Source organism: Apodemus sylvaticus, chromosome X (genome assembly GCF_947179515.1).
Source record: "Apodemus sylvaticus chromosome X, mApoSyl1.1, whole genome shotgun sequence".
Lineage (NCBI taxonomy): Eukaryota > Metazoa > Chordata > Mammalia > Rodentia > Muridae > Apodemus > Apodemus sylvaticus.
This window is the reverse complement of record NC_067495.1, coordinates 63,444,782-63,470,204: the sequence shown is the minus strand read 5'-3', so window position 1 is coordinate 63,470,204 and position 25,423 is coordinate 63,444,782. Positions and strand designations below refer to the sequence as shown.

General features: G+C 38.5%; 1 protein-coding gene across 2 annotated transcripts in view; it reads left to right on the top strand.

Annotated features, from left to right (window-relative positions):
- The window catches only part of LOC127675582 (serine protease 29-like), a 45,344-nt gene that overhangs the window by 9,020 nt on the left and 10,901 nt on the right, over positions 1-25,423 (top strand). Inside the window, exons 3-5 of one of the 2 annotated variants that reach the window (XM_052171643.1) lie at positions 6,597-6,844; positions 7,921-8,060; positions 11,715-12,216. In XM_052171643.1, coding sequence (XP_052027603.1) covers positions 6,597-6,844; positions 7,921-8,060; positions 11,715-12,216 — 890 coding nt within the window. Of the gene's footprint in view, positions 1-6,596; positions 6,845-7,920; positions 8,061-11,714; positions 13,137-25,423 lie in introns of those variants that run through there. The other variant, XM_052171642.1, reaches the window with a different exon arrangement.

The window sequence follows — 25,423 nt, the reverse complement described above, 5'->3', positions numbered from 1 at the left end:
GTTTGGGTGATGTCCATGCAGGGCCTTTGGCCAACAATCCAATGATATGTAACCTATTTGTGGCACTGGAAGTTTCTCTTGGTGGCAAAAGATGGCTAGCTGGAGCATTGTCTCTCCTATTATTTGGTAACTCCATTTACATTTCTTTCATATTTGCCTATATTTTCAGACGCTTCTGCAGTAGTAGGTTTCCATGACTCCTCAAATGGTCCTTTCTCTTCCTATATTCTCCCTTAACCGCTTTCCTCCCCTTCCCCATTTACTCTTCCCCATCTCTCCATAACTATACATACTATTTTCCCTTCCTTGGGAGAACTTCCCTTATACTCTTGCTGCTCACTCTATACCTATCTATGGTGGTTATATGAATTAGAGCATGCCTAAAAGCTAGCATCCATATATAAGTGAATACATACAATATTTGTCTTTTTGGGTCTGAGTGGCCTCACTAAAGTGATTTTTTTTCTAGTTTCAGCCCTTTACTAGTGAACTTCATGACCTTTCTTAAATTAAACAACGGGATAATATTTTGTTGTGTAAATGTACCAGTTTTTTATTATCCATTCATCTCTTGATAGACATCTAGGCTGTTTACATTTTTTGGCTATTATAAATAGAGCAGCAATGAACATGGTTGAGCAAGAGTCTCTATAGTAGGATGTAGTGTCCTTTGGGTATATGCTCAAGAGTGGTTTACCTAATCCTAGTTCTCTTATGAGCTGCCACACTGATTTCCATAGTGGCTGTACAAGTTTTCACTCCCACCAACAATGGAGGAGTGTTCAGTTTTTCACATCATGGTCAGCATGAGCTGTTAGTTGTGTTTTTGATTTTAGCAACACTGACAGGTATAAAATGGAATCTCAAAATAGTTTTGATTTGCATTTCTTTGATGGCTAAGGATGTTGAATATTTGGGTAAGTGTTTCTCAGTCATTAGAGAGATTCCTCTGTTGAGAATTCTATTTAGATATGTACTCATTTTAATTGGATTATTTGGCTCTTTGGTATCTAGTTTTCTGAGTTCTTTATTATTTTAGATTTTAACTCTCAATCAGATATATAATTGGTAAGAATTGTTTCCCATTCTGTAGGCATCCACTTTCTCTGAATGACAGTGCTCTTTGCCTAACAGAAGCTTTTCAGTTTTATGAGGGCCCATTTTTCAATTGTTGATCTTACTGCCTTGCTATTGGTGTTATGTTCAGGAAGCCCTTTTATGTGCTATTGAGTTCAAGGCTATTCCCTACTTTATCTTCTATCAGATTTAGGGTATCTGGACTAAAGTTGAGGTCATTGATCCATTTAGAGTTGAGCTTTGTAGGGCTGGAGACATGGCTCAATAGTTAAGAGCACCGACTGTTCTTCCAAAGGTCCTGAGTTCAAATCCCAGCAACCACATGATGGCTAACAAGCATCTGTAGAGTTGAGCTTTGCACAGGGTGATAATTATGGACTTATTTGTATTCTTCTATATCTGGCCATCCAGTTTGATCACCATAATTTGTTTAAGATTCTGTATTCTTTTTTTTTTTTAAATCTAGGCTTCTTTATTTATGGCTTCTTTATCAAAAATTAGGTGTTGATAGTTGTGTCTTTAGTTCAATTGATCAACATGTCTATTTTCATGCCAGTACCATGCTATTTTATCACTGTAGCTCTATAGTACAATTTGAGGACAGGAATGGTGACCTTTCCAGCATTTCTTATATTATCCAGGACTGTTTTAACTTTACTTTGTGTGTGTGTGTGTGTGTGTGTTCCCTAATGAAGCTGAAAATTGTTCTTGCAAGATCCGTGAAGAATTGATTTGGAATTTTGATGGGGATTGCATTGATTCTATAGATTGCTTTTGGTAAGATGACCATTTTCAGTATATTAATCCTACCTATCCATGAGCATGGAAAATCTTTCCGTCTTCTGAGATCTTCTCTTCTTCAATGTCTTTTTTTTTTTTTTTTTTTATTTAATGTATAAGTGCTCTGCTGCTTATATACCTGCAGGCCAGAAGAGGGCACCAGATCCCCTTATGGATGGTTGTGAGCCACCTTGTGGTTGCAGGGACTTGAATTCATGACCTCTGGAAGAATAGCTAGTACTCTTAACCACTGAGCCATCTCTCTAGCCCTTCTTCAGTGTCTTAAAGCTTTTATTATATAAGTCTTTAACTTGCTTGGTTAGAATTATCTCAAGTTATTTTTCTTTTGAGACTAATGTGAAAGGCATTGTTTTTCTGGTTTCTTTTTCAATCTGTCATTTGTAGGAAGGTTACTGATTTTTATTGTTAGTTTTGTATTGTGATACTTTGCTGAAAGAAAGTGTTTATGAGCTGTAGAAGATTCTTCATGGAATTTGGGGGTCTTTAATATGTAAAATAGTATCATCTGCAAATAAAGATACTTTGATTTCATCCTTTTCAATTTGTAGCCTCTTGATCTCCTTCCGAAACTTTCTCTAGCTAAGATTTCAAGTAGTGTATTAAATAGATAGAGAGATAGAGTGGACAGCCTGGTCATGTTTCTGATTTTAGTGGGAATACTTTGAGTTTCTCTTCATTTAATTTGATGTTGGCTATAGGCTTGCTATAAATTGTTTGTGTATGTATCCTTTGTAACCCTAGTCTCCCCAGGATTTTTATCATGAAGGAGTGTTGAATTTTGTCAAAGGCCTTTTCTGCTTTTAGTGAAATGATCACGTGGTTTTTGTGTTTCAACTTGTTGTAGATTACATGTGGTGGATTACATTTATCAATTTACGTATGTTAAGCCATTTCTAGATGTCTTGGATAAAGCTGACTTAGTCATGGTGGATGATCTTTTGATTTTCTTTTTAAAATTCTGTTTGCAAGTATTTTATTGAGTATTTTTGTATATATTCATAAGGGAAATTGGTCTGAAATTCTCTTTTTTTTATTGAGTCTTTATGTGGTTTGGGTATCCGGGTAGTTGTGCTCTCATAAAAAGAATTAGGCAATGTTCTTTATTTTATTTTTCTATATTACAGAAAAATTTAAGTAGAATTGATGTTAATTCCTCTGGCCTTGGGGTTTGTTTGTTTGTTTTGTTGTTGTTGGGAAACTGCTTCTATTTCACTGAGGGTTTTGGATCTGGTTAAATTGATTTTTTATTCTTGATTTAACGTTGTTAGGTTGTATATATAAAGAAATTTATCAGTTTTTCTCAGGTTTCCTAGTATGGTGGAACTGTGTGTGTGCTCATACTTTTCTGGATTTACTCACTTTCTTTTTGTCTCTAGTTTAATGAATTCATATCTTTTTTCTCCTGCTTTTTATTCATCTTTCTAAGAGTTTATCAATCTTACTGATTTTATGAAAGAACAACTCCACATTTCATTGGTTCTTTGCATTATTCTTTTTTTTTTTGATTGATAGATTCCAGCCCTGTATTTGGTTGGTTGGTTGGTTATTTATTTATTTATTTGGTCTATACCTTTTGGCCATGATATTTTCTTTTAGCACTTTTAGGTATCTGATGAATTTGCTAATATGAGATCTCTAAGTTTTTTATGTAGTCATTTAGTGCTATGAACGTGCCTTTTACTACTGCCTTTATCATGTCCAGGTTTGGGCATGTTCTACTTCCATTCTCATTCAGCTATAAAAAGTTTTCAATTTTCTTCTTGATATCTGCCTTGAAAAAAATTTTTTTTTTTTGAAAAAATTTTTTTTATTCTGCAGTGATTTCTTCAGTTTCGATGAGTTTGTATACTTGCTGTTGTTTCTATTATTGCTACTAATCTTTTTTCAAATATTTATTTATTTATTTATTTATTATATGTAAGTACACTGTAGCTGTCTTAAGACACACCAGAAGAGGGCAGGGGATCCCATTACGGATGGCTGTGAGCCACCACGTGGTTGCTGGGATTTGAACTCAGGACCTTCAGAAGAGCAGTCAGTGCTCTTAACCGCTGAGCCATCTCTCTAGCCCAAAGGACTCTCTTTTGTTTGTGTGTTTGTTTTTTGAGACAGGGTTTCTCTGCGTAGCCCTGGCTGTCCTGGAACTCACTCTGTAGACCAGGCTGGCTTCGAACTTAGAAATCCTCCTGCCTCTGCTTCCCAAGTGAGAAGTATATTATCTTGGTTGCTAATGTTTGTGCTTCTGCTGTTGTGGTGATTGAGGTGATTCTAGTGTTGCTATCTGGCCTTCATATTGTTAGGTGGGGTGTTCTATTCCTTGGTTTCTGTTGTTCTCTCTCTCAGTCTAGAATTTTTATTCTGTAGGTCTCTGGGTCTAGAAGAAGGTGTTTGGCTTCTTGGTGGTGAAGTATGGCTTGTGCTGGCATTGTAACACATGGTAGGGCAAGGGGAATTTGATCTTGGAGTGGCGGAAGTGCTTGACAGCCTGCCAGGGGTACCTGCCAGCTGCAATCTTTTCCACCTCCATGATCTGGGCGGAGTGTGCACAGGCATGGTATCAGGCAGTCATGTTGCAGCAACGGCCCTGATAAGAGTCTTTAATCTTCTCTCTGACATTTCACAAGCCAGGCCTCCATCTTCTGCACTGTTCTCAACATTATCTTCCAAGCTCCTACAGAATATCCCACAGAGCTCTCAATATCCTGATGGCTCTTCTAGCTCAAAGTTCCAAAGTCCTTCCACAGTCCTCCCCAAAACATGGTGAGGTTGTCACAGGAGTACCCTACTATGCTGGTACCAACTTGTCTTAGTCAGGGTTTCTATTCCTGCACAAACATCATGACCAAGAAGCAAGTTGGGGAGGAAAGGGTTTATTCAACTTATACTTCCACGTTGCAATTCATCACAAAAGGAAGTCAGGACTGGAACTCAAGCAGGTCAGGAAGCAGGAGCTGATGCAGAGGCCGTGGAGGGATGTTTCTTACTGGCTTGCTTCCCCTGGCTTGCTCTGCCTGCTCTCTTATAGAACCCAAGAGCACCAGCCCAGAGATGGGACCACCCACAAGGGGCCCTCCTCCTTGATCACTAATTGAGAAAATGCCCCATAGCTGGATCTCATGGAGGCACTTTCCAACTGAAGCTCCTTTCTCTGTGATAACTCCAGCCTGTGTCAAGTTGACACGCAAAACCAGCCCATACGATCCTCTTCCACTATGAAACGAAGTACCAGAAGCGAGACTTGGCAACCACATGGTTGAGTGCAATGATGCACATTCGGTACAGTGGCAATGTATGACACTTTGGGGTTGGCAAGCAGCACCCACACTCCCAAAGTGTGCCTGATGCCTTCGTGCTAGTTCGTTCTTGTGCACTGCCACTCACAAAAGGCTTCTTGTTCTTTCTTAATCCTAGAAAAGGCGTGGTGGCTGTGGGTTTCATAGTATAGAGTGCTTCTTCTTGTCAGTTGATGGTAGAAAGAGTAGAGGTGGGCTAAGAGGAAGTGCTTAAAGAGGCTTCAGGAAAACGCTAGAAGGATCCTGTTTAAACTGTTTTGAGGTATGGTGGGCGGGGGATGGGGGGTGGGGAGTGGGGTAGCATAAAGGAATAGAGATGGGATACAAGGAGGGGGGGTCAGTGGAGAGGGACCACCGGAAGGAGAAAATTTGTGTTCACAGCAAGGTTTGGTGGAGTCCACCAGGGAACAGCGACAGGGCGGGAGGACAGACCCGTGCAAACATGTAGCTATAGGGGCAAGACGGGGGAGATTTGAATGGAGGTCAGGAAGGAGAGTGAAAACCATCTACCTGAATCCAGGACCAGCGCGTCCTCAGTGGGACCCTGGCAAAACTTCTAAGTATCCTTGGCCTACAGAAGGCCAGGTTCAAAGCAAGTTCTGTGGAGTCCTCAGGAATTGAAGGTAGGGTGGGAGGAGAAGCATATCAAAACAGTCTGTTACAGGGTTGGGGATAAGACTGGAAAGATTGTCGTGGAGGACCGAAAGGAGAGTGGGGAATGCCTACCCGAGTCCCAGACTCTTGTGGCCACTGGGGAGCCAAGATAGAGAATCTGGGCTTACTTTTCTTTTTTCCAGTTTTCTTTCTTTCTTTCTTTCTTTCTTTCTTTCTTTCTTTCTTTCTTTCTTTCTTTCTTTCTTTCTTTCTTTCTTTCTTTCTTTCTTTCTTTCTTTCTTTCTTTCTTTCTCTCTCTCTCTCTCTCTCTCTCCCTCTCTCTCTCTCCCTCTCTCTCTCTCTCTTTCTTTTTCTTTTTTTTTTTTGTTTTCGAGACAGGGTTTCTCTGTGTAGTCCTGGCCCTCGAACTCAGAAATCCTCCTGCCTCTGCCTTCCACCTCCTGGCTCTGGGCTTATTTTTCAGTTTGGAGAATGCTACATCTGAAATGGAGTTTGGATAGGCTGTCCTTCTCTTCTCAATTTATGGAATTCATTAAGGTCCAAGCATAAAAAGCAAGTTTTTTGAGAATCAAATAGTTAGTGGTGGAGCAGTAGAACTATTTAGGAACCAAAGGCCAATAGAAGGCCTTATATAGGTACTGTGTGGTCTGGAATTAAGATAAAGTTATGATGTCAAATAAATGAAGAACTGCGTTGTTTTATAACTTTGTATTTGACCTATGCTGCCAAACAATGCCTTTTAAAAGATATTATATGGATGATCCTTTATTATCATCAATTAGATTGTTGCACATCTTTTTCTTACCCTAGGAAACCGTTACACCTGGACATTTCAGGAGTAAACGACCCAGAAAGCATTCCACAGGGCCAAAGAATCTGCCTCCACCCCAAGTTTAATCCCAACAATGAAAATGATCCAGTGAAAGCAGATATTGGCTTGGTCATTCTTGAAGAGCCTATCTCTGGGGATGAAATACCACTATCTCAGTCCTCTAATATATCCTTGAAGAGCTGTTCTAAGTGCCAATACAAAAGCTGTTATGTATATGAATACCAGAGTAAGTAAAAGGAGTCAAGTTACACTATTTTGTGATATTGGCTCTAGGAAAATGATTCATTTTCTAAAGAAATTAAGTCTCTAAAGAGGGGGAGATAATCTAGAAAAAGTAGTGGGGGTCATTACTGATGTCCATCAATCCATTGGAAGATAAACTGAAGCATAAGAAAGGAATGGGCTATGTCTGGATTTAAGTCTCAACTCTTGTTACAGAACTCTTTCTATGTCCAGGTATTTTAACTATTTCTTGTTGCTGTGATGAAAGATCTAATAGATGATTTGAGACAGGATAGATTTATTTTGGCTCATGGTTTCAGAAAGTTCCATATTTGGCTGCTTGTCCCTGTGTACCAGGGAGAAGAGTATTGAGATTGAATCATGTAGTAGAGGCTACTCTTCACTTTTTGGTGGTCAAGACACAGACAGAAGGGAGGAGTACAGGAAAGAGCAAGAATAAGATATTGGCCCAAGAGTGTATCTCCAGTTCACTACTTCTTCAACCAGTTTTATCCTTTTTACTGTATCTCAATACTGCTATCATATTATATCCATCAAATGATTAATTCATTGTTTTGTTCAGAGTAGTCATGAGCTAGATGTTTGGAAATGCTTTAAGACAGAGGTGGGCTTTACTTAGGTACCCCAAGGTGTTTCTTAGTTCGATCAAGTTTATAATCAAGACTAACCATCACGCTGGGTAGTGGTGGCACATACCTTTAGTTCCAACACTCAGGAGGCTGAGGTCGGTGGAGCTATGTGAGTTTGAGGCCAGCCTGATATATGGACAAAATTCAAGGATAGCTAGGGCTATATACAGAGAAATCCTGTCTTGAAAAAACAAAACAAACAAAAGATTAAGTATCACAACAGTTTAAGGAAAGTTTCAATGGTTCAGAAAGTATAAGGTAAGGGGATTTGCAAAGAGAGAAGAAAAAGGAAGGAGGAAAGGAAAGGAAGGGAAGAAAGGGAAAGATGACTGTCTGGCAAGATTATGTGATTGAATTGAGAGCTGTAACAAAGCAAAGTCTGAGATGTAGTGCTTTCCTTCTCAGCACCGTCCTTTTCATATGCCTTTAGGTAGCCAGAAGCTTGGAACCACCAGAGTCAAGAAGATAGAGGTGCAGCTGCTAGATTTCTCAACATGCCACCACCAACATTCCAATCTAGAGAAGACTGTGGGCTTGTGTATTCAGAGTCAACCGCGGGAAGACTGCTGGGTAATCAATCATATAGCAGAATAATATTAAAAATAAGAAGGAAATGCAAAATGTACAATTAAATAAATATGCAAGGAAATGCTAGATAACAGGACATAAGGAAGGCAAATATGTGAACCTGGGAAGTTTCATTGGGTATTTGAGTGGCATAGAGTTTGCACAAGGAAGGCTTTAGAAACAAGTGAGAAATACACAAAAGGATCAATGGACACAAATACACTTTATATTTCTGTCTTTTATTTTATTATATCTCTGTAGGTACTATACTAAACACTGTATGGCTCAAATTAGCTGTGAGGAGGTTTAGAAGAAAGATACAACTCATCCCACCTATTCATGTAGGAAGCCTATAGAAAATAAAGCCTTATGCATGAAAATTTTTATGTACTAAAATATCTTGGACATTTTGAAATCACACCCACAAATAATATTGCAAGACCTCAAGGAAAGCATTACTTTGAACTATGGAAATCCTGACTGAATTACTGTAGGATATCAACAGCCACGAGTGCTAAGTCTTTAGAGATGAGAAATACTTAAATAAACAAGAATGAATGGAAAAGTATTCAAAACCCTGCTTCAAATTGAGATGAGGGAATAACACATGCAGAGCTACAGAGTTAATAGCTAGGTGTCATAGAGGATCACTGCAAGGGATGAGCTGAATCCCAGTACTATTTCTGGAAATATATTGACTATTAGGGCTCATGCTAGTATCTAGAAACACTGGTGCAAAAGACTTTCAGCAAGCACTGAGGGGACTGCTGATTACTTGGTGAGATAGAAAAGAATTGGCTGTGGGCAGTCCTTAGAATGAGAGTCTGAGAGTGGAGATCAAGAAACCAGAGTGGATACAAACATTAAAGGATTTACTATAGTATGGAGGTAGTCGAAATGTCGCTCATGGTACCAGCACCCAAAGCTCACCTTCTTGTACAGAAGGCAAAGTAGTAACCCCATAGGACAAATAAGTACAGAAGATTATTTGCACAGTATGAAATTGGCACTGAGTGTAAAAGGAAAGTTAATTGAAGATGTGTTGAAGTTAATGTTTCAACTACTGTTAAAGATAAGTAGCTATTTACCAAATAGGATAAGAAGTATAAAATGATATGATGATATTCAGATCAAAGGAAGCAGAGTAACTCAAGTCTGAAAAATGTAAAAATACCTCTGTTTTGAGGGGGAAAGTGCTATTTGGATCATGAGCTAGGAGAGGAATGTGATACCAATTATCATGGGAAGATTCTGTAGGTGTTATTACTTTATAACATAAACGTGCTGTATTCTTTAGAGAGCAGGGAAACATGCAAAGATTTTGACAAGAGAAATGGTGTAACAAAATTTATATTCTGAAGTTTACTCATAGTTGGTGTGAAAATGCTCTAAAAGGGAAGACTTCGTTGAAGAAATTTGAAACAACAATTTACAAACTAACCTTATCTGAACTAGGGTAATGACAGTGAAGATAGGGCAGGTCATGTTCTCATGAGTTTATATATATTTGAGAGGTGATCAATAAGTTAATAATAACAGAAGAATTAACTATTTTGAGTAAAATAACATCAGGATAATAAACATAGAGCAGGCCTTGAATTCTATCTGTAATCTGAAAAGATTGGCCTACAAAGACAGTGTTAGCCTAAAATACTTGCAATGCAAGATAGAAGAGTTTTTGTCTATACAATCCAATTCAGTGCAACTAGGAAATTAGAAATGGCATTTGTTAAAAAAAAGTTATTAAAAGTGTTTGAATGGAATTATGGGATAACTGATGAAGCAAGTAACTTGACTATCAGAGCAGTGTTTCAAGTGTAGTGCATAGAAAAGGCCAGTACAAAGATTTTTGATGTGTAAATATGTCTGGAATATTTAAATAACAGAAAAGACAAGCCAGGTGGCTATAACATCTTAGCCAACAGCAGCAGTAGGTAGCATCAATGTAGTGTTAAGGATTTCTAAGGCCTTATATGCTATTATGACAACTACTCTTTTAACATTATTAAGACTTGAAAGCATTCATTGGAGAGTTTTTAAGCAGAAAGATGTATTGGTCTTTCTTAGATTTTAAGAGGATAAGTTTGGATGCTAAGTTAAGATCAGACGTGAGAAGGCCAAGAAGTATACCTTTTCATAAAGACACTATTTCCTAGCCACAATAGAAGCCTTCCTAGATAAGAAAATTATTTAATTATTAAAATAATTTCTGGGAATTTTTTTTTTTCGAGACAGGGTTTCTCTGTATAGCCATGGCTGTCCTGGAACTCACTCTGTAGACCAGGCTGGCCTTGAACTCAGAAATCCACCTGCCTCTGCCTCCCAAGTGCTAGGATTACAGGCGTGCGCCACCACTGCCCGGCTGGGAAATTATTTAAAGTATCATAATCATTATTCGTTGAGAGAGTGGTAACTGTGGAGGAAAGAGAGGCACTAAGAATGATTTCAAGTTTTTTTTAATTTTCATTTTTTATTCACTTTACATCCAGATTACAGACCCCTACCTCCTTTTGTCCCAGCTCTACCCTTATAACTCCCTCCCCCATTGTCCATTCCCTTGTCCTCAGAGAAGGTGAGCCTCCCTTGGGTATCACCCTTCACATTTTTTTTTTTACATGAACATTTGGAGGGGTGTTGTGACTTTCACTAGGAAAATAAAGCTAAAGGAAGATTTTGTATGAAGAAGATCAGTGGTTCTTTTGGGTTTTAACATTAAGTTTGATGTAACTCTTAGAAATCCAAGTTCATTGCTGATAAAGAGGCTGATTGTAAGAGTTTATAATTAGTACTGACATTCTTTTTTTTTAAATTATTGGATATTTTCTTTATTTACATATCAAATATTATTCCCTTTCCTGGTTCCCCCACAAAATCCCCTATCCCATTCCCCTTTCCCTGCTTCTATGAAGGTGTCCCCCCCCAGCCATCTAACCATTCCTGCTTCCCCGTCCTGATATCCCCCTACACTGGGGCACCAAGCTTTCACAGGACCAAGGGCCTCTCCTTAAGTATTTATTGGTCTTTCTTAGATTTTAAGAGGATAAGTTTTAAGAGAATGGCCTGACAAGGAAATATGGCCATCCCTTGCTACATATGCAGCTGGAGCTATGGGTCCCTCCATGTGTACTCTTTGGTTGGTGGTTTAGTCCCTGGGAGCTCTGGGGGTTCTGGTTGGTTGATATTGTTGTTCTTCCTATAGGGTTCCTATACCCCTTCAGCTCCTTCAGTACTTTCTCTAGCTCCTCCACTGGAGACCTTGTACTCAGTCCATTGGTTGGCTGTGAGGATCTGCCTCTATATTTGTGAAGCTTTGGCAGAGCCTCTCAGGAGACAGCTATATCAGGCTCCTGTCAATATGCACTTCTTGGCAGTCACAATAGTGTCTGAGTTTGGTAACTGTATATGGGATGGATCCCAGGTAAGGCAGTCCCTGGATGGCCTTTCCTTCAGTCTCTGCTCCACACTTTGGTACTGACATATTCTATGTTCTCTTACCATATATTTCAACTGTATATGCCCATGTCTTATGTTGGTAATTTTTGGGAGCTGCTTGATAATGAATATTATTTGAATTTTTCCCTCTCTCTCACATAGTATATGGATTGTATACACAGTAGATTGCATAAGTGACATATATTTCTTGGTTTTCTTGTTCAGATACAGAGAGCCAGTCCTGTCCTATGTCTCCTAAAGAACCGCTGGGAACTAGTGGGCCTCATACATAAGACTTCAAGGATATGCCAAAATCCCACAGTCATCATTAGAACAACTCCTTACTTTTCCTGGATAAAACGATTCATCAAGGCATCTAAGAAGCTACTGAATCCTACTTCCTCCTTACACTGTAGAACATTGTATGAAAATGAGCATGTTCCCCAAATCAGACATAGCCATAATTATATCCCAACTCTGGCCCCCAATAATTCCTCTTTGAGGGTTTTTCAAGGAATAGGTATTTCTCCACAAGCCAAAATTACCAACAATGTACCAACAATCTTTAATTTTAGTGATGCAAATTATTTTCCTGATAGTCATAGATTATTCCTTTATAAAACCCAGACCCCACAACCTGTCAAGCCATTGCCTATTGCTGGACTTCCAGGAAATTTTGGACAGAATTTAATTCAGTATCATCAGTTTACTCCTCCACATAATACAGGTAATTTAAGTAACTCTGACACAACTATTTCTGGCACAACTATATCATATACTTCTCCTAAGACTGGTGGTGCTAAACCCTGGGGTTTTGCAGCATATAATACTGCTCAGCCTTTTGATAAAATCATGGCAGATATAATTAAACAATCAAATCCATCAGAAGATAATCAAGTGGAGCCTAAAAATTTCCATGAGGATAGTACAACTGATGGTTCTTGGATGGAAAATACTAGTGATTTAGAAAAATACCTGGATCTTTTGAAGGCCATGTCAAATGGACCTCAGAATCAATATACAACTAAAGCCAACTTACTACCAAGTTTCCCTTTATCTGAAGGAGAGGAACTCAGGGGACTCTCTACTACAAGTGCAGCTGTTAACAAAACAGACCTGCCCATGCAACCTCTACTACAAAATGAAACGTTTAATATGCCTCCTTTTGAAAAGAGAAGGATTCCCAAACCAAGCAGTATAATTAAGCTCTGGAATTCTCCTTCTGACTACTATGTTGTAAGTTCTCAACATCAACTAGTTACTGATTCAGTAAGAGCTCAGAATCATCCTGTAACTGATGCCAATAAATTCCAGATTCTACCAATGGCCAGCATAGGTATACCCGTGACTCCTAAATTTACCTTTGAATCTTTACCTATTGATCTTGAGGCTAAAACCTCTCCATACCCAAATTAGCACAGTACAATGCCATCACAAGGCCAATTTTCACTCAAGGCCATTTCATAGCCTATAGTTGAAATTAAACCCCAACTGAAAGCTGAATCTGAGAGAGCTAGACACCCAGATTAATCTTAGCCTAAAGTATCTCTAAGGTGAAGTAGACATAGTAGGATTTCTTGTCTGTATCGAGGCTCACACTTTAGTCCCTTGGAACAACTTATGGCCTCATCTCATTTGAAATATTGCTTGTCCTTATGGAAAATTATATAAACACGTATCTCTTTTCAAAAAATTAAAATAAAAACAAATTGAAAAGCAGATAGTTTTCTTGTTAATTAGATCTTGTTTTGTTTCGGATTTTGTAAGTTTTAAGTGGATTCTTTTTACTTGTGGATCAGTTTGGTGTTTTGGAAACTTTTCATGTTGAAAATTATTCCAAGATAATTGAAGAGTCACACAGTTTAAAACCACCACCAGGGGCTGGAGAGATGGCTCAGGGGTTAAGAGCACTGACTGCTCTTTCAGAGATCCTGAGTTCAATTCCCAGCAACCACATGGTGGCTCACAACCATCTGTAATGGGATCTGATGCCCTCTTCTGGCGTGCAGGGGTACATGCAGATAGATCACTTTACATACATCTTAAAGATTAATACATCTTAAAGATTAATACAAAAAAGTTAGCTGTGTTACATTTTTCCTAAATTGTAAAACTTTTGAAAAACTATAGCTCAAAATTACAATCAGAATATTAACATAGAAACAACTCATCCGGGGGCTGGAAAGATGGCTCAGTGGTTAAGAGCACTGACTGTTCTTCTGAAGGTCCTGAGTTCAAATCCCAGCAACCGCATGGTGGCTCACAACCATCCTTAATGAGATCTGATGCCCTCTTCTGGGGTGTCTAAAGACAGCTACAGTGTACTCACATATAATAAATAAATCTTTAAAAAAAACAAAAAAAAAACAACTCATCCATTTTATTTATAATTTTTATGTTTTATTTGTACTCATTTGTACATATGCTTATTTTTCAATTTTCAATACGTAAGACTCATGTATACATCTTCACAGTCATGAGATATAATAATTCTATTGCCATAAAGCTTCCTCATGTTACCATTTTATAGTCACATCTCCTGCCTTCTGACAAGAATCTTGTCACTAATCCTTAATAGACATTAATATGTTCTCCATCACAGAAGAGATACCATAAGCATTTTTCTCACTAGTAATGCTTTGTAATATTATAAAATAGATCACAACCAGGATATGGCCATCAACCTGTGATGATTCTGTGAAGATAATATATTCTTTTTTGGGGGGAGGGCTCAAGACAGGGTTTCTCTGTGTAGAAATGATATAGCTGTCCTGGAACTCACTCTGTAGACCAGGCTGGCCTCAAACTCAGAAATCCGCCTGCCTCTGCCTCCCAAGTGCTGGGATTACAGGCGTGTGCCACCACTGCCTGGTGAAGATAATATATCCTAAAAGAGGATGTGGTGGTTTGAATAAGAATGGCACCCATAGGCTCATATATTTTAATGCCTAGTATTCAAGGAGTGAAACTCGTGGCTAGGGTTAAAAGGATTAGGAGGTGTGGTCTTGTTGAAGGAAGTGTGTCACTGGAGTTTCAAAACTAGGATGCCACTCTGTCCCTGCTGCTTGCAGGGAGATCAGAATGTAGAACGTTCAGTTACTTCTACAGCATGGTGACTGCCTGTGACCTCCACGCTCCCTGCCATAATGATAATGGTCTAAGTCTCTGAAACTGTAAGATGCCTCCCAGTTATGTACTTGATCACTCCCAGTCGCCTTGATCATGGTGTCTCTTCACAGTAACAGAACAGTGACTAAGACGGGGGTTGTTTTTTTTTTTTTAAGCTTTTTATTTCTTGGCATACATGTATCATAGTGTTTAACAATTCAGTTTTTGAAGAGATACAAATATTACATCAAGTTCTTGCTTAAATGTACTAAACTGCTTAAAGGCTCATTCACAGGATTATATGTAAATTTCGCTTGGGTTTTTCCTGTGGGAAAACCCAAGACTAAAATTTCTGAGTCATGTGGCAATAATAAAGCAATTTAGTATTGTAAGAAACTGCCTAACTGCTAAGGAAAATACAATCCAGATTATATACTGAAAGAAATGGCAAGGTCAGTAAATAAATTAGCAAGCCAGAGGATATCTAGCCTGCAGTAGCTTAGGAAATGAAGCACTAAGAAGAATGGCAAATTGCCCAAAGTTCTTACTTGTTATTCATTACATTAAAACTAGTTAAATTATCTAGGTAAAAAGGAAAGATGGGAATACTTTTTAAAAAAGAAAATACAACCAGTGTCTTTTCTATAAAAGATAAGCATTAGTTTCTGTTGAAAATCAAAAATGGTATGCCACACAATATCTTTGCATGTCTCCCCATTCCTTAAATAATACAGCATGTTTATGTTACAAGGTAAAAATACCTCAGTTTGAGGAGAAAAGTGCTATTTTGATAGGCTAGGAGAGAAGTGAGAGATAATCATTGCCTCTCATTTTTCTTCACTATTATTACATGTGCATGTGTATATTCCTGAATAGAGCCTTCCCAGTCTATATAATGCTGCTTGTATGTATGTTTTCACGAAGGACCATTTGGTATTGGAGGACCAGTTAGTGTGCTCCTCTCTGGGGAAGAGCATTTCCCTTCTCAGAATTCCTTAGTTGCCTGTAGTTCTTTGTTTAAGGTTGAGATCTTGTGGGCTTTTTCTCATCCAAAAGCATGTATATTGGGGTTATTTTTGATTTGCTCATGTTCAGGAAGTCCTGTTGGCGAGACTTTACAGATGCAGCTTCTGTCATTACTAAGTGACAAAACCTCACAGCAAATGCCCTGATCCTCTCTCTCTTACAATCTTTTTTCCTCCTCGTCTGTAATGTTCTCCGAGTCTCAGGTGTGAGAGTTGTACTGTAGATGTACTGTTTCGGACTGCTCTACACAACTCTGAATTTTGATTGCTTGTGGTTTTCTGTCAGGGTCTCCAACTGTTGGAGTTTCCTTGAGAAGGGGTAAAGATTATACTTATCTGTGGGTATGAGGATAAATGTTTAAATTGTTGGTAGGAATTATGGTAGTTTATTATGTTGGTTCCTCTTCAACATCCATGATTTCACTAGCATTAACTAATTTCCTAGATTTCCAGTACTAAGCATGATTCCCCTTTTGTTGAGTGGATCTAGAGTCCAATTATAGAGTTATTAGCTACTACTAAAGTTGGTGTGCTACTGTTGCACCCTTAGGGTGATTGTGCCATCCTGGCCATTGATGTGGTTCGTAGGTGTCATAGTTGAGTAGAACTGTTGGCTGCTTCCCTCCTTTAGAAGGCTGCATGACACCTTCTGGTACCATGAAAGCCAGTCTTCATGAAGGGTGCATTCAGGTCGATTCCTGTTCAGGGGGTCTCTGGGACCTATTTCTGAAGCACATGGTGTCTTCTACCTCTGAGGGGTAACCAAGGGCAACAACAATAGGTTGTATGCTTTGGGAGTCTCTTGAACAGTGCTCCATCAGCATCTGCCCCTCCCCATTTTAAAAACCAGCTCACTTGTGTCCCCCTTTATGTGCCCTCTAACTATCTTCTGAATTTACTCCCCAACCCCCATCTCGTGAGAACTCCTTTTGACATTTCCCTAATTGGTGATTTGTACCCTACTCTTCATCTCTCTCTTGCTCCCCAGCCCACCTACCGTGGCAATGGCCCTATTCAGCTTTCCTAGTTTCTGTAGTTACTACAGGCTATGTATGTATTCCCATCTGAAGATTTGGAGCTAGGAATCGCTAATAAGAGAGAAGATGTGATGTTTGTCTTTCTGGATCTTAGTTACCTCCCTCAATATGATCTTTTCTAATTCCATCCACTTATTTGGAAATTTATAATTTCATTTCTCTTTACAACTAATTAGTATTTCATAGTGTACACACACCAAATTTTCATTATTTGTTGATCATAGGATATTTAGGTTGTTTTCGTTTCCTAGCCATTGTGAATAGACTAGTAATGAACATGGCTGACCTAGGGTCTGTGGCATAGGATGTCTAGTCCTTTGGGCATATGCTAAGGGACAGTATAGCTGGGTCATATGGTAGATTTCTTTTCTAGCTATTTGAGAGTCCTCCACAGTGATTTCCATAATGGCTACACCAGTTTGGAATCCCACCAACAGTGAATGAGGCTTCTCTTTTCCCAAATCCCCTCCAACATTTGTTGTCAGCTATTCAGTTGATCTTTGACACTCTGACTTGGGAAAGATGACATCTCAAAGTTGTTTTGATTTGCATTTCCCTAATTGCTAGGGATGATGAACTTTTTTTGAGATATTTCTTAGCCATTTTTTTTCTTTTGAGAACTCTCTTATTCAGGTTCCAGTTCCATTTTTCAAGTGGATCATTTTTGACTCTGTTTTGTGAGTTCTTTGTAGATCCTGGATATTAATGTCCTGTCAGATGTATAGCTGAAAAGACCCCCCCCCCAACCTCTTAGTTAGGGTTTTACTGATGTGAACAGACACCATGACCAAAGCAACTCTTATAAAGGACAACATTTAATTGGTGCTGGCTAACAGGTTCAGAGGTTCAGTCCATTATCATCAAGGTGGGAGCATGGCAGCATCCAGACAGGCATGGTACAGCCAGAGCTGAGAGTTCTACATCTTCATCTGAAGGCTGCTAGCATAACACTGGCTTCCAGGTAGCTAGGATAAGGGTCTGTAAGCCCACATCCACAGTGACACACACACACACACACACACACACACACACACACACACACACAATGGCATAGAAAGGTTATGTGGGTTGGGGACAGGTAGGGAGGCTCCTGGTCGGTCTCCTTTTGTCTCCTCTTCTAAGGGATTCTTGTTATTTTTAACAAAATCTCAGTTGTTCCACTTTACCAATGAAGACCTAGGTACTAGATGCTGTGGTGAAAGCCTGCTAGCTCGGAGAGGCCGAGAAAGAACCCACATGACTTTTCTCCTTAGCCAATGTTCCAAAAAGAAGCTCTCCTGAATGCTATCTCTAAACCCCTTCAAACTCAATGTCTCTCCCCTCTACTTCCTGTGCATCTGATTTATCCATTATCCCAATTCTGTCTTATTCTGTTTTTTTTTCTATGTTTTTTCTCCCTGTCAACTGGTTGCTTGCTCTACCTCTTGACTTGAGGTTGTTTTCATCTAATCCTATTTACAATATTCAAGCAGGATGCTCTTGGATTAAAGGTATGTGCTAGGGCTGAGCACACCACAGCTAATAACAGACATTTGCAGTAAATAAGATGGTCTCAGGTTTATCTGTGATCAAATAACCTGCAACATTCCTCTCTCTTTGTCTAAATAAAAAGGAAAGATTTTAACTCCCAACCCAGTAAAACTATTCACAATAGATGAAGTTATTTCTGTTGAGCTTTCCACAAAGTCCATCTTGGTTGTTTTTGGCGGTTTTATAATTATTTTTGAGTTCAAAGTTCTGTAAAATGTTCAGTTAATGTCAGTCTCATATGAACTCAGCAATTTGAATGCCCTGAGCAGTATGTAGTCCGAAGCTTATTTTTGGGTGGTGTTTGTCATCTTAATTTTGCAGTCCTGGCCAGGTAGAACAACAGTCAACCCAAAGGTGTCCACTGTTTGTGCAGAACCTAGATTCGTCACTGTGGGACCCCATCATTTTCTTCTTGGAGGCCTCAAAGGTTATTGTTAGAAGTAGCAGAAAATGTAAACATTTAAAATGCCGCATCCAGCAGGATCACATTCTATTAAGTACATGTGAGATACACGAACTTTGTTTCTAGGAACCTGCTTCAGATTAAAACCTGAAAACAAATACAGATGAGGTTTTGGATTTTTCCTTTGACACACATGCATTGGTTTAGAGAAAGAGAGAGCCATGCTCTAATCCCAAAGCCAGATTTATTTTTAATTAAATTGGGACCACTTAAAGACCATTTGCTACTTGTTTCTGTAGAGGGCAGCAGAAACAAGCTGGAGGTGGGCAATCCCACTTGGCCAATTTACTCTTTTACTTGGGACATTTTCTCTTGGTGATATGTTCTTTTTCTTCAGATGTTTCCTGATCCCCTTTCCCCCTCTCCCATCCAGGTCCTTCCCTCCCTCTGCCTCCCATGTCTATTTTTTTCCCACTTCTATGTGAGATTCAAGCATCTTCACTTGGGTCTTACATTGTTTAAAACTTCATACAGTCTGTGGGTTGTACCATGGGTATTCTATACTTTTTGGATAATATCCACTTATCAGGGGGCTGGAGAGATGACTCAGCGGTTAATAGCACTGACTGCTCTTCTGAAGGTCCTGAGTTCAAATCCCAGAAACCACATGGTGGCTCACAACCATCCATAATGAGATCTGGTGCCATCTTCTGGTGCATCTGAAGACAGCTACAGTGTACTTAGATATAATAATAAATAAATCTTTTTTAAAAATCCACTTATCAGTGAGTACATACCATGCATATCCTTTTGGGACTAGGTTACCTCACTTAGGAAATTTTCTGGTCACATCCATTTGCTTGCAAAATTCATGATGTCCTTGTTTTTTTTTTTTTTGTTTTTTTTTGTCTTTGTTTTGGTTTGGTTTTTGCTTTTTTGAGACAGGGTTTCTCTGTGTAGCCCTGGCTGTCCTGGAACTCACTCTGTAGACCAGGCTGGCCTCAAACTCAGAAATCTGCTGGCCTCTGCCTCCCAAGTGCTGGGATTAAAGGTGTGAACCACCACCACTCAGCTGATGCCCTTGTTTTTAATAGCTGAATAACATTCCTTTGTGTAAATGAACTACATTTTCTTTATCCATTCTTTGGTTGCAGGACATCTGAGTTGCTTCTACTTTTGGGCTATTATGAATAAGGCTGCTATGAACATAGTAGAACATGTGTCCTTGTTATATGTTGGAGCATCTTCTGGGTATATGCCCAGGAGTGGTATAGCTGGGTCCTCTGGTAGTATTATGCCCAGTTTTCTGAGGAACCGCCAGACTGATTTACAGAGTGGTTGTACCAATTTGCAACCCCACCAGCAGTGGAGGAGTGTTACTCTTTCTCCACATCCTCACCAACACCTGCTATCTCCTGAGTTTTTAATCTTAGCCATTCTGACTGGTGTGAGGTGAAATCTCAGGGTCATTTTGACTTGGATTTCCCTGATGAGTAAGGATGCTATTTCTTCAGGTGCTTCTAGGCCATTGGAGACATCTGCTGAGAATTCTCTGTTTAGCTCTGTACCCCATTTTTTAATTGGGTTATTTGGGGTTTTTTTTGAGTCTAATTTCTTGAGTTCTTTACATAGTTTGGATATTAGCCCTCTGTCCAAGGTGGGCTTAGTGAAGATCTGTTTCCAGTCTGTAGACAGCCATTTTGTCCTATTGATAGTGTCCTTTCCCTTGAAGTTTCCTGAGGTCCCATTTATCAGTTGGTGATCTAAGAGCCTGAGCCATTGATGTTCTGTTAAGGAAATTGTCTCCTGTACCAATGTGTTCAAGGCTATTTTGTGTCATCTCATCTATTAGATTTAGTGCATATGGTTTTCCGTTGAGGTCTTTGATCTGCTATGGATCTGTTTTCATTTTACACGTAGACATCCAGTTAATCCTGCACCATTTGAAGATGATTTCATTTTTCCATTGTATAGTTTAGGCCTTTATTTTTTTTTTGTCAAAAATCAAGTATTCATAAGTGTGTGGGTTTGTTTCTGGGTCTTCAATCCTGTTCCATTGATCTGCCTGCCTGTCACTGTACCAATACCATGCAGTTTTTATCACTATTGGTCTATAGTACTGCTTGAGGTCAGGGATACTGAATCCCCCTGAAGTTCTTTTACTGTTGAGAATAGTTTTAGCTATCCTGGTTTTTTTGTTATTCCAGATGAATTTGAGAATTGCTCTTTCTAACTCTATGAAGAACTGAGTTGTGATTTTGATGGAGATTGAATCTGTAGATTGCTTTTGGCAAGATGGCCATTTTTACTATATTAATTCGACCAATCCATGAGCATGGGAGATCTTTCCATTTTGAGGTTTTTTAGATGTTCTTTCAGGAATTTGTAGTTCTTTTACAGATCTTTCACTTTATTGTTAAGAATTACACCAAGATATTTTATGCTCTTTGTGGCTATTATGAAGGTTATTGTTTCCCAAATTTCTTTCTCAGCCTGTTTATCATTTGTATGAAGGAAGGCTACTGATTTGCTTGAGTTGATTTTATAACCAGCCAGTTTGCTGAAGTTGTTTATCAGCTGTAGGAGTTCTATGGTAGAATTTTGGGGGTTGCTTATGTATACTATACTATTATATCATCTGTGAATAGTGATACTTAGATTTATTTTCCCCCCAATTTGTATCCCCTTGCTCTCCTTTTGTTGTTTTATTGATCTAGCTAGAACTTCGAGTGATATTTTGAATAGATAGTGAGTCTTGTCCTGCCCCTGATTTTAGTGGGGTTGCTTCAAGTTTCTCTCCATTTATTTTGATGTTGGCTATTGACTTGCTGTATACTGCTTCTATTATGTTTAGGTATGTGCCTTGAATTCCTGATCTCTCCAAGATCTCCAAGATTTTAACATGAATGGGTGTTGAATTTTGTTGAATGCTTTTTCGCTTTTTCAACATCTAGTGAGATGATAGTGTTTTTTCAGTTTGTTTATATGATGGATTACGTTGATAGATGTCTATATATTTGACTATACCTGCATCCCCGTCATGAAGCCTGCTTGATCATGGTGAATGATGTTTTTGAAGTGTTCTTGGACTTGGCTTGTGAGAATTTTGCTTCGATGTTCATAAGTGAAATTGGTCTAAAATTCTTTCTTTGTTGAGTCTTTGTGTGGTTTTAGGTTTCAGGGTGACTGTGGCCTCATAGAATAAATTAGGTAGTGTTCCTTCTGTTTCTGTTTTATGGAATACTTTGATAATTCTTGGTATTAGCTCTTCCTTGAAAGTCTGGTAGAATTCTGCACTAAAAGCATCTGGCCCTGGGCTTTTTTGTTTGGGAGGCTTTTAATGGCTGCTTTAATTTTTTTTTACAGGTTATGGGACTGTTTGGATAGTTTACCTGACCTTGGTTTAACTTTGGTAAGTGGTATCTGTCTAGAAAAGCATCTATTCCATTTAGATTTTACATTTTGCAAAGTACAGCCTTTTGAAGTAAGACCTAATGATTTTTTTCTGTTTTTATGTCTCCCTTTTCATTTATGATTTTGTTAATTTGGATACTGTCTCTCTGCCTTTTAGTTAGTTTTGCTAAGGGTTTGTCTATGTTGTTAATTTTCTCAAAAATCTTGGTTTTATTGATTCTTTGTATTGTTCCCTTTTTTTCTAATTGATTTTTTTTTCAGCCCTGAATTTGATGATTTCCTGCTGTCTACTTCTCTTGGGTGTGTTTGCTTCTTTTTGTTCTAGAGATTTCAGGCGTGCTGTTAAGTTGCTAGTATAAAGTCTCTCTGATTTCTTTATGAGGTCACTTAGTGCTATGAACTTTCCTATTAGCACTTCTTTCATTGTGTCCCATAAGTTTGGATATGTTGTGGCTTCATTTTCATTGAAGTCTAGAAAGTCTCTAATCTCTTTCCTTACTTTTTCCGTAACCCAGAGATCATTGAATTAAGTTATTAAGTTTCCATGAGTATGTAGGGTTTCTGTATGTTGTTGAAGCCCAGCCCTAATCTGTGGTGATCTGATAGTATGCAAGGGGTTATTTTAATTTTCTTATATCTGTTGAGGCTTGTTTTTTTGCCCAGTTATATGGTCAGTTTTGGAGAAAGTTCTGTGAAGTGCTGAGAAGAGGTATGTTCTTTTGTTTTGGGGTGAAATGTCATGTGGTATTGTGATGGGTTCTTGTCTAAATTTCTGTCTATGACTATTTTTCCTATTTTCATTTATAAGTTTTTCTAAGGCTTGTATCTTATGAATGCACTTTTCATATTTGGCACAAAACCCACTATGGCTATTAAGGATAAAATATGAATTACTTGACTGATAGTAATTATAATCGGTATTATGTCAATCTAGGTTAAGTCATTTATTTATTTATTTATTTTAAATTTTATTATCTCTCACCCTTTATTTTTTTTTATTTTTTTTAAAGATTTATTTATTTATTATATGTAAGTACACTGTAACTGTCTTCGGACACTCCAGAAGAGGGCATCAGATCTCATTATGGATGGTTGTGAGCCACCATGTGGTTGCTGGGATTTGAACTCAGGACCTTCAGAAGAGCAGTCAGTGCTCTTAACCGCTGAGCCACCTCTCCAGCCCCAAGTCATTTATTTTTTGTGTAAGGCTTTTTCAGCATCTAATAAGATGATTATGTGTGGTTTTTCTCCTTTCAGTTTGTCTATATAGTGGATTACATTGATGGATTTTTTTTTTTTCATATACTAAACCATCTCTGCACCCCTAGGATGAAGCCTATTTGATCATGGTAAATGATGTTTTTGATGTGTTCTTGGATTCAGGTTCTGAGAATTTTATTGAGTATTTCTATATCTAAGTCATGAGGGAAATTGGTCTGTAATACCCTTTCTTTGATCTTTGTATGGTTTGGCAATCAGGGTGACTGTGGCCTCATAAAATGAATTTGGCAATGTTTCCTCTTTTCTATTTTGTGAAATAGTTTGAGGAGTAGTTTGAAACTCTGGTAGAAGTGTGCTCTAAAATCATTTGGCCCTGGTTTTGTTTGTTTTGTTTTATTTTGTTTTGTTTTTCTGTTTGATTTTTGATTGGGAGACTTTCAATGACTGCATCTAAGGATTAATTATATTTAATCTATTTAAATTTATTCAATTTAAATTGTTTATCTGATCTTGATTTAACTTTGGCAAGTGTTATTCATTGAGAAAATTTATTTTTTTTAGATTTTCCAATTTTGTAGAGTACAGGTTTTTGAAACATGACCTAATGATTCTTTGGATTTCCCCAGTGTCTGATGTTATATCTGTCTTTTCATTTCTGACTTGTTAATTTGAATATTTTCTCTGTGACTTGTAGTTAGTCTGTCTTGTTGATTTTCTCAAAGAACCAACCCCCTTGTTTCACTGATTCTTTGTGTTGTTTTCTTTGTTTCTATTTTATTGATTTCAGTCCTGAGTTTGGTTGTTTCTTGCCATCATCTTTTCTTGAATATGTTTGCTTCTTTTTGTTCTAGAGCTTTTAGGTGTGCTGTTAAGTTGCTAGATCTCTCTAATTTCTTTGTGTAGGTACTTAGTGTTATGAACTTTCTTCTTAGCACCACTTTCATTCTATCCCATAAGTTTGGATATGTTATGCATTCCTTTTAATTGAATTACAGGACGTCTTTGATTTCTTTCTTTCTGTTCCGACCCAGGAGTCATTCAGTAAAGAGCTGTTCAGTTCTATGAGTTTGTAGACTTTCTGTTGTTTCTGGTGTTGTTGTAATTTAGCTTTAAACTGTGGTGGTATGGGATGTAGGGAGTTATTTCAATTTCCTTATATCTTCTGAGACTCTCTTTGTGATGAAGTATGTAGTCAGTTTTGGACAAAGTTCCTTGATGTCTTGAGAAGAAGGTTTTGTGTATGTGTGTGTGTGTGTGTGTGTGTGTGTGTGTGTGTGTGTGTGTGAAATGTTCTGAATACCTCTGTTAGGTCCATTTGGTTTATAACATCCATTAGCTCCAGTGTTTCTCTGTTTAGTTTTTGTCTGGATGACTTCTCCATTGGTAAGAGTGAGTTATTGAATGCAGTAGTATATATTTTATGTTCCTGGTTCTTTAAAGAATTCTATGTCCTCCAGTGTCAGTTGCCTCTTAGAATTATGGGGAAAAGGGGATATTTAAAAAGCCAACAGAGTCTTAGATCTGGGAGTAGGATTCAGGGGCAGCAGAGAGGGGTTCCAGGAGACAGAAAAGTAGGGTCAGAGTGCAGTGTGAAAAGGGAATACAGTTGGTGACTGTCTTAGTTAGGATTTTACTAATATGAAGAAACACTATGACTAAGGCAAGTCTTATAAAGGACAAAATTTTTTGGGGGCTGGCTTACAGGTTGAGAGGTTCAGTCCATTATAATTAAGTCAGGAGCATGGCAGTGTCTAGGCAGGCATGGTGCAGGAGGAGCTGAGAGTTCTACATCTTCATCTGAAGACTTTTTTTTTTTTTTCCGAGACAGGGTTTCTCTGTGTAGCCCTGGCTGTCCTGGAACTCACTCTGTAGACCAGGCTGGCCTCGAACTCAGAAATCTTCCTGCCTCTGCCTCCCAGAGTGCTGGGATTACAGGCATGCACCACCACCGCCCAGCTGTCATCTGAAGACTTCTAGGAGAAGACTGGCTCCTAAATGGTTAGGAGGAGGGTCTCATTGCTCACCCCCACAGTGACACACTTTCTCCAACAATGCCACACCTCCTAATAGTGCCACTCTCTGGGCCAAGTATATACAAAGCACCACAGTGACAGTTGAGACAGGAGAAGCTGGGCTAAGCCAGAGAAGATATTAGGAGACAGGAGAAGAACCTACAAACCAAGTAGCAAAATTATG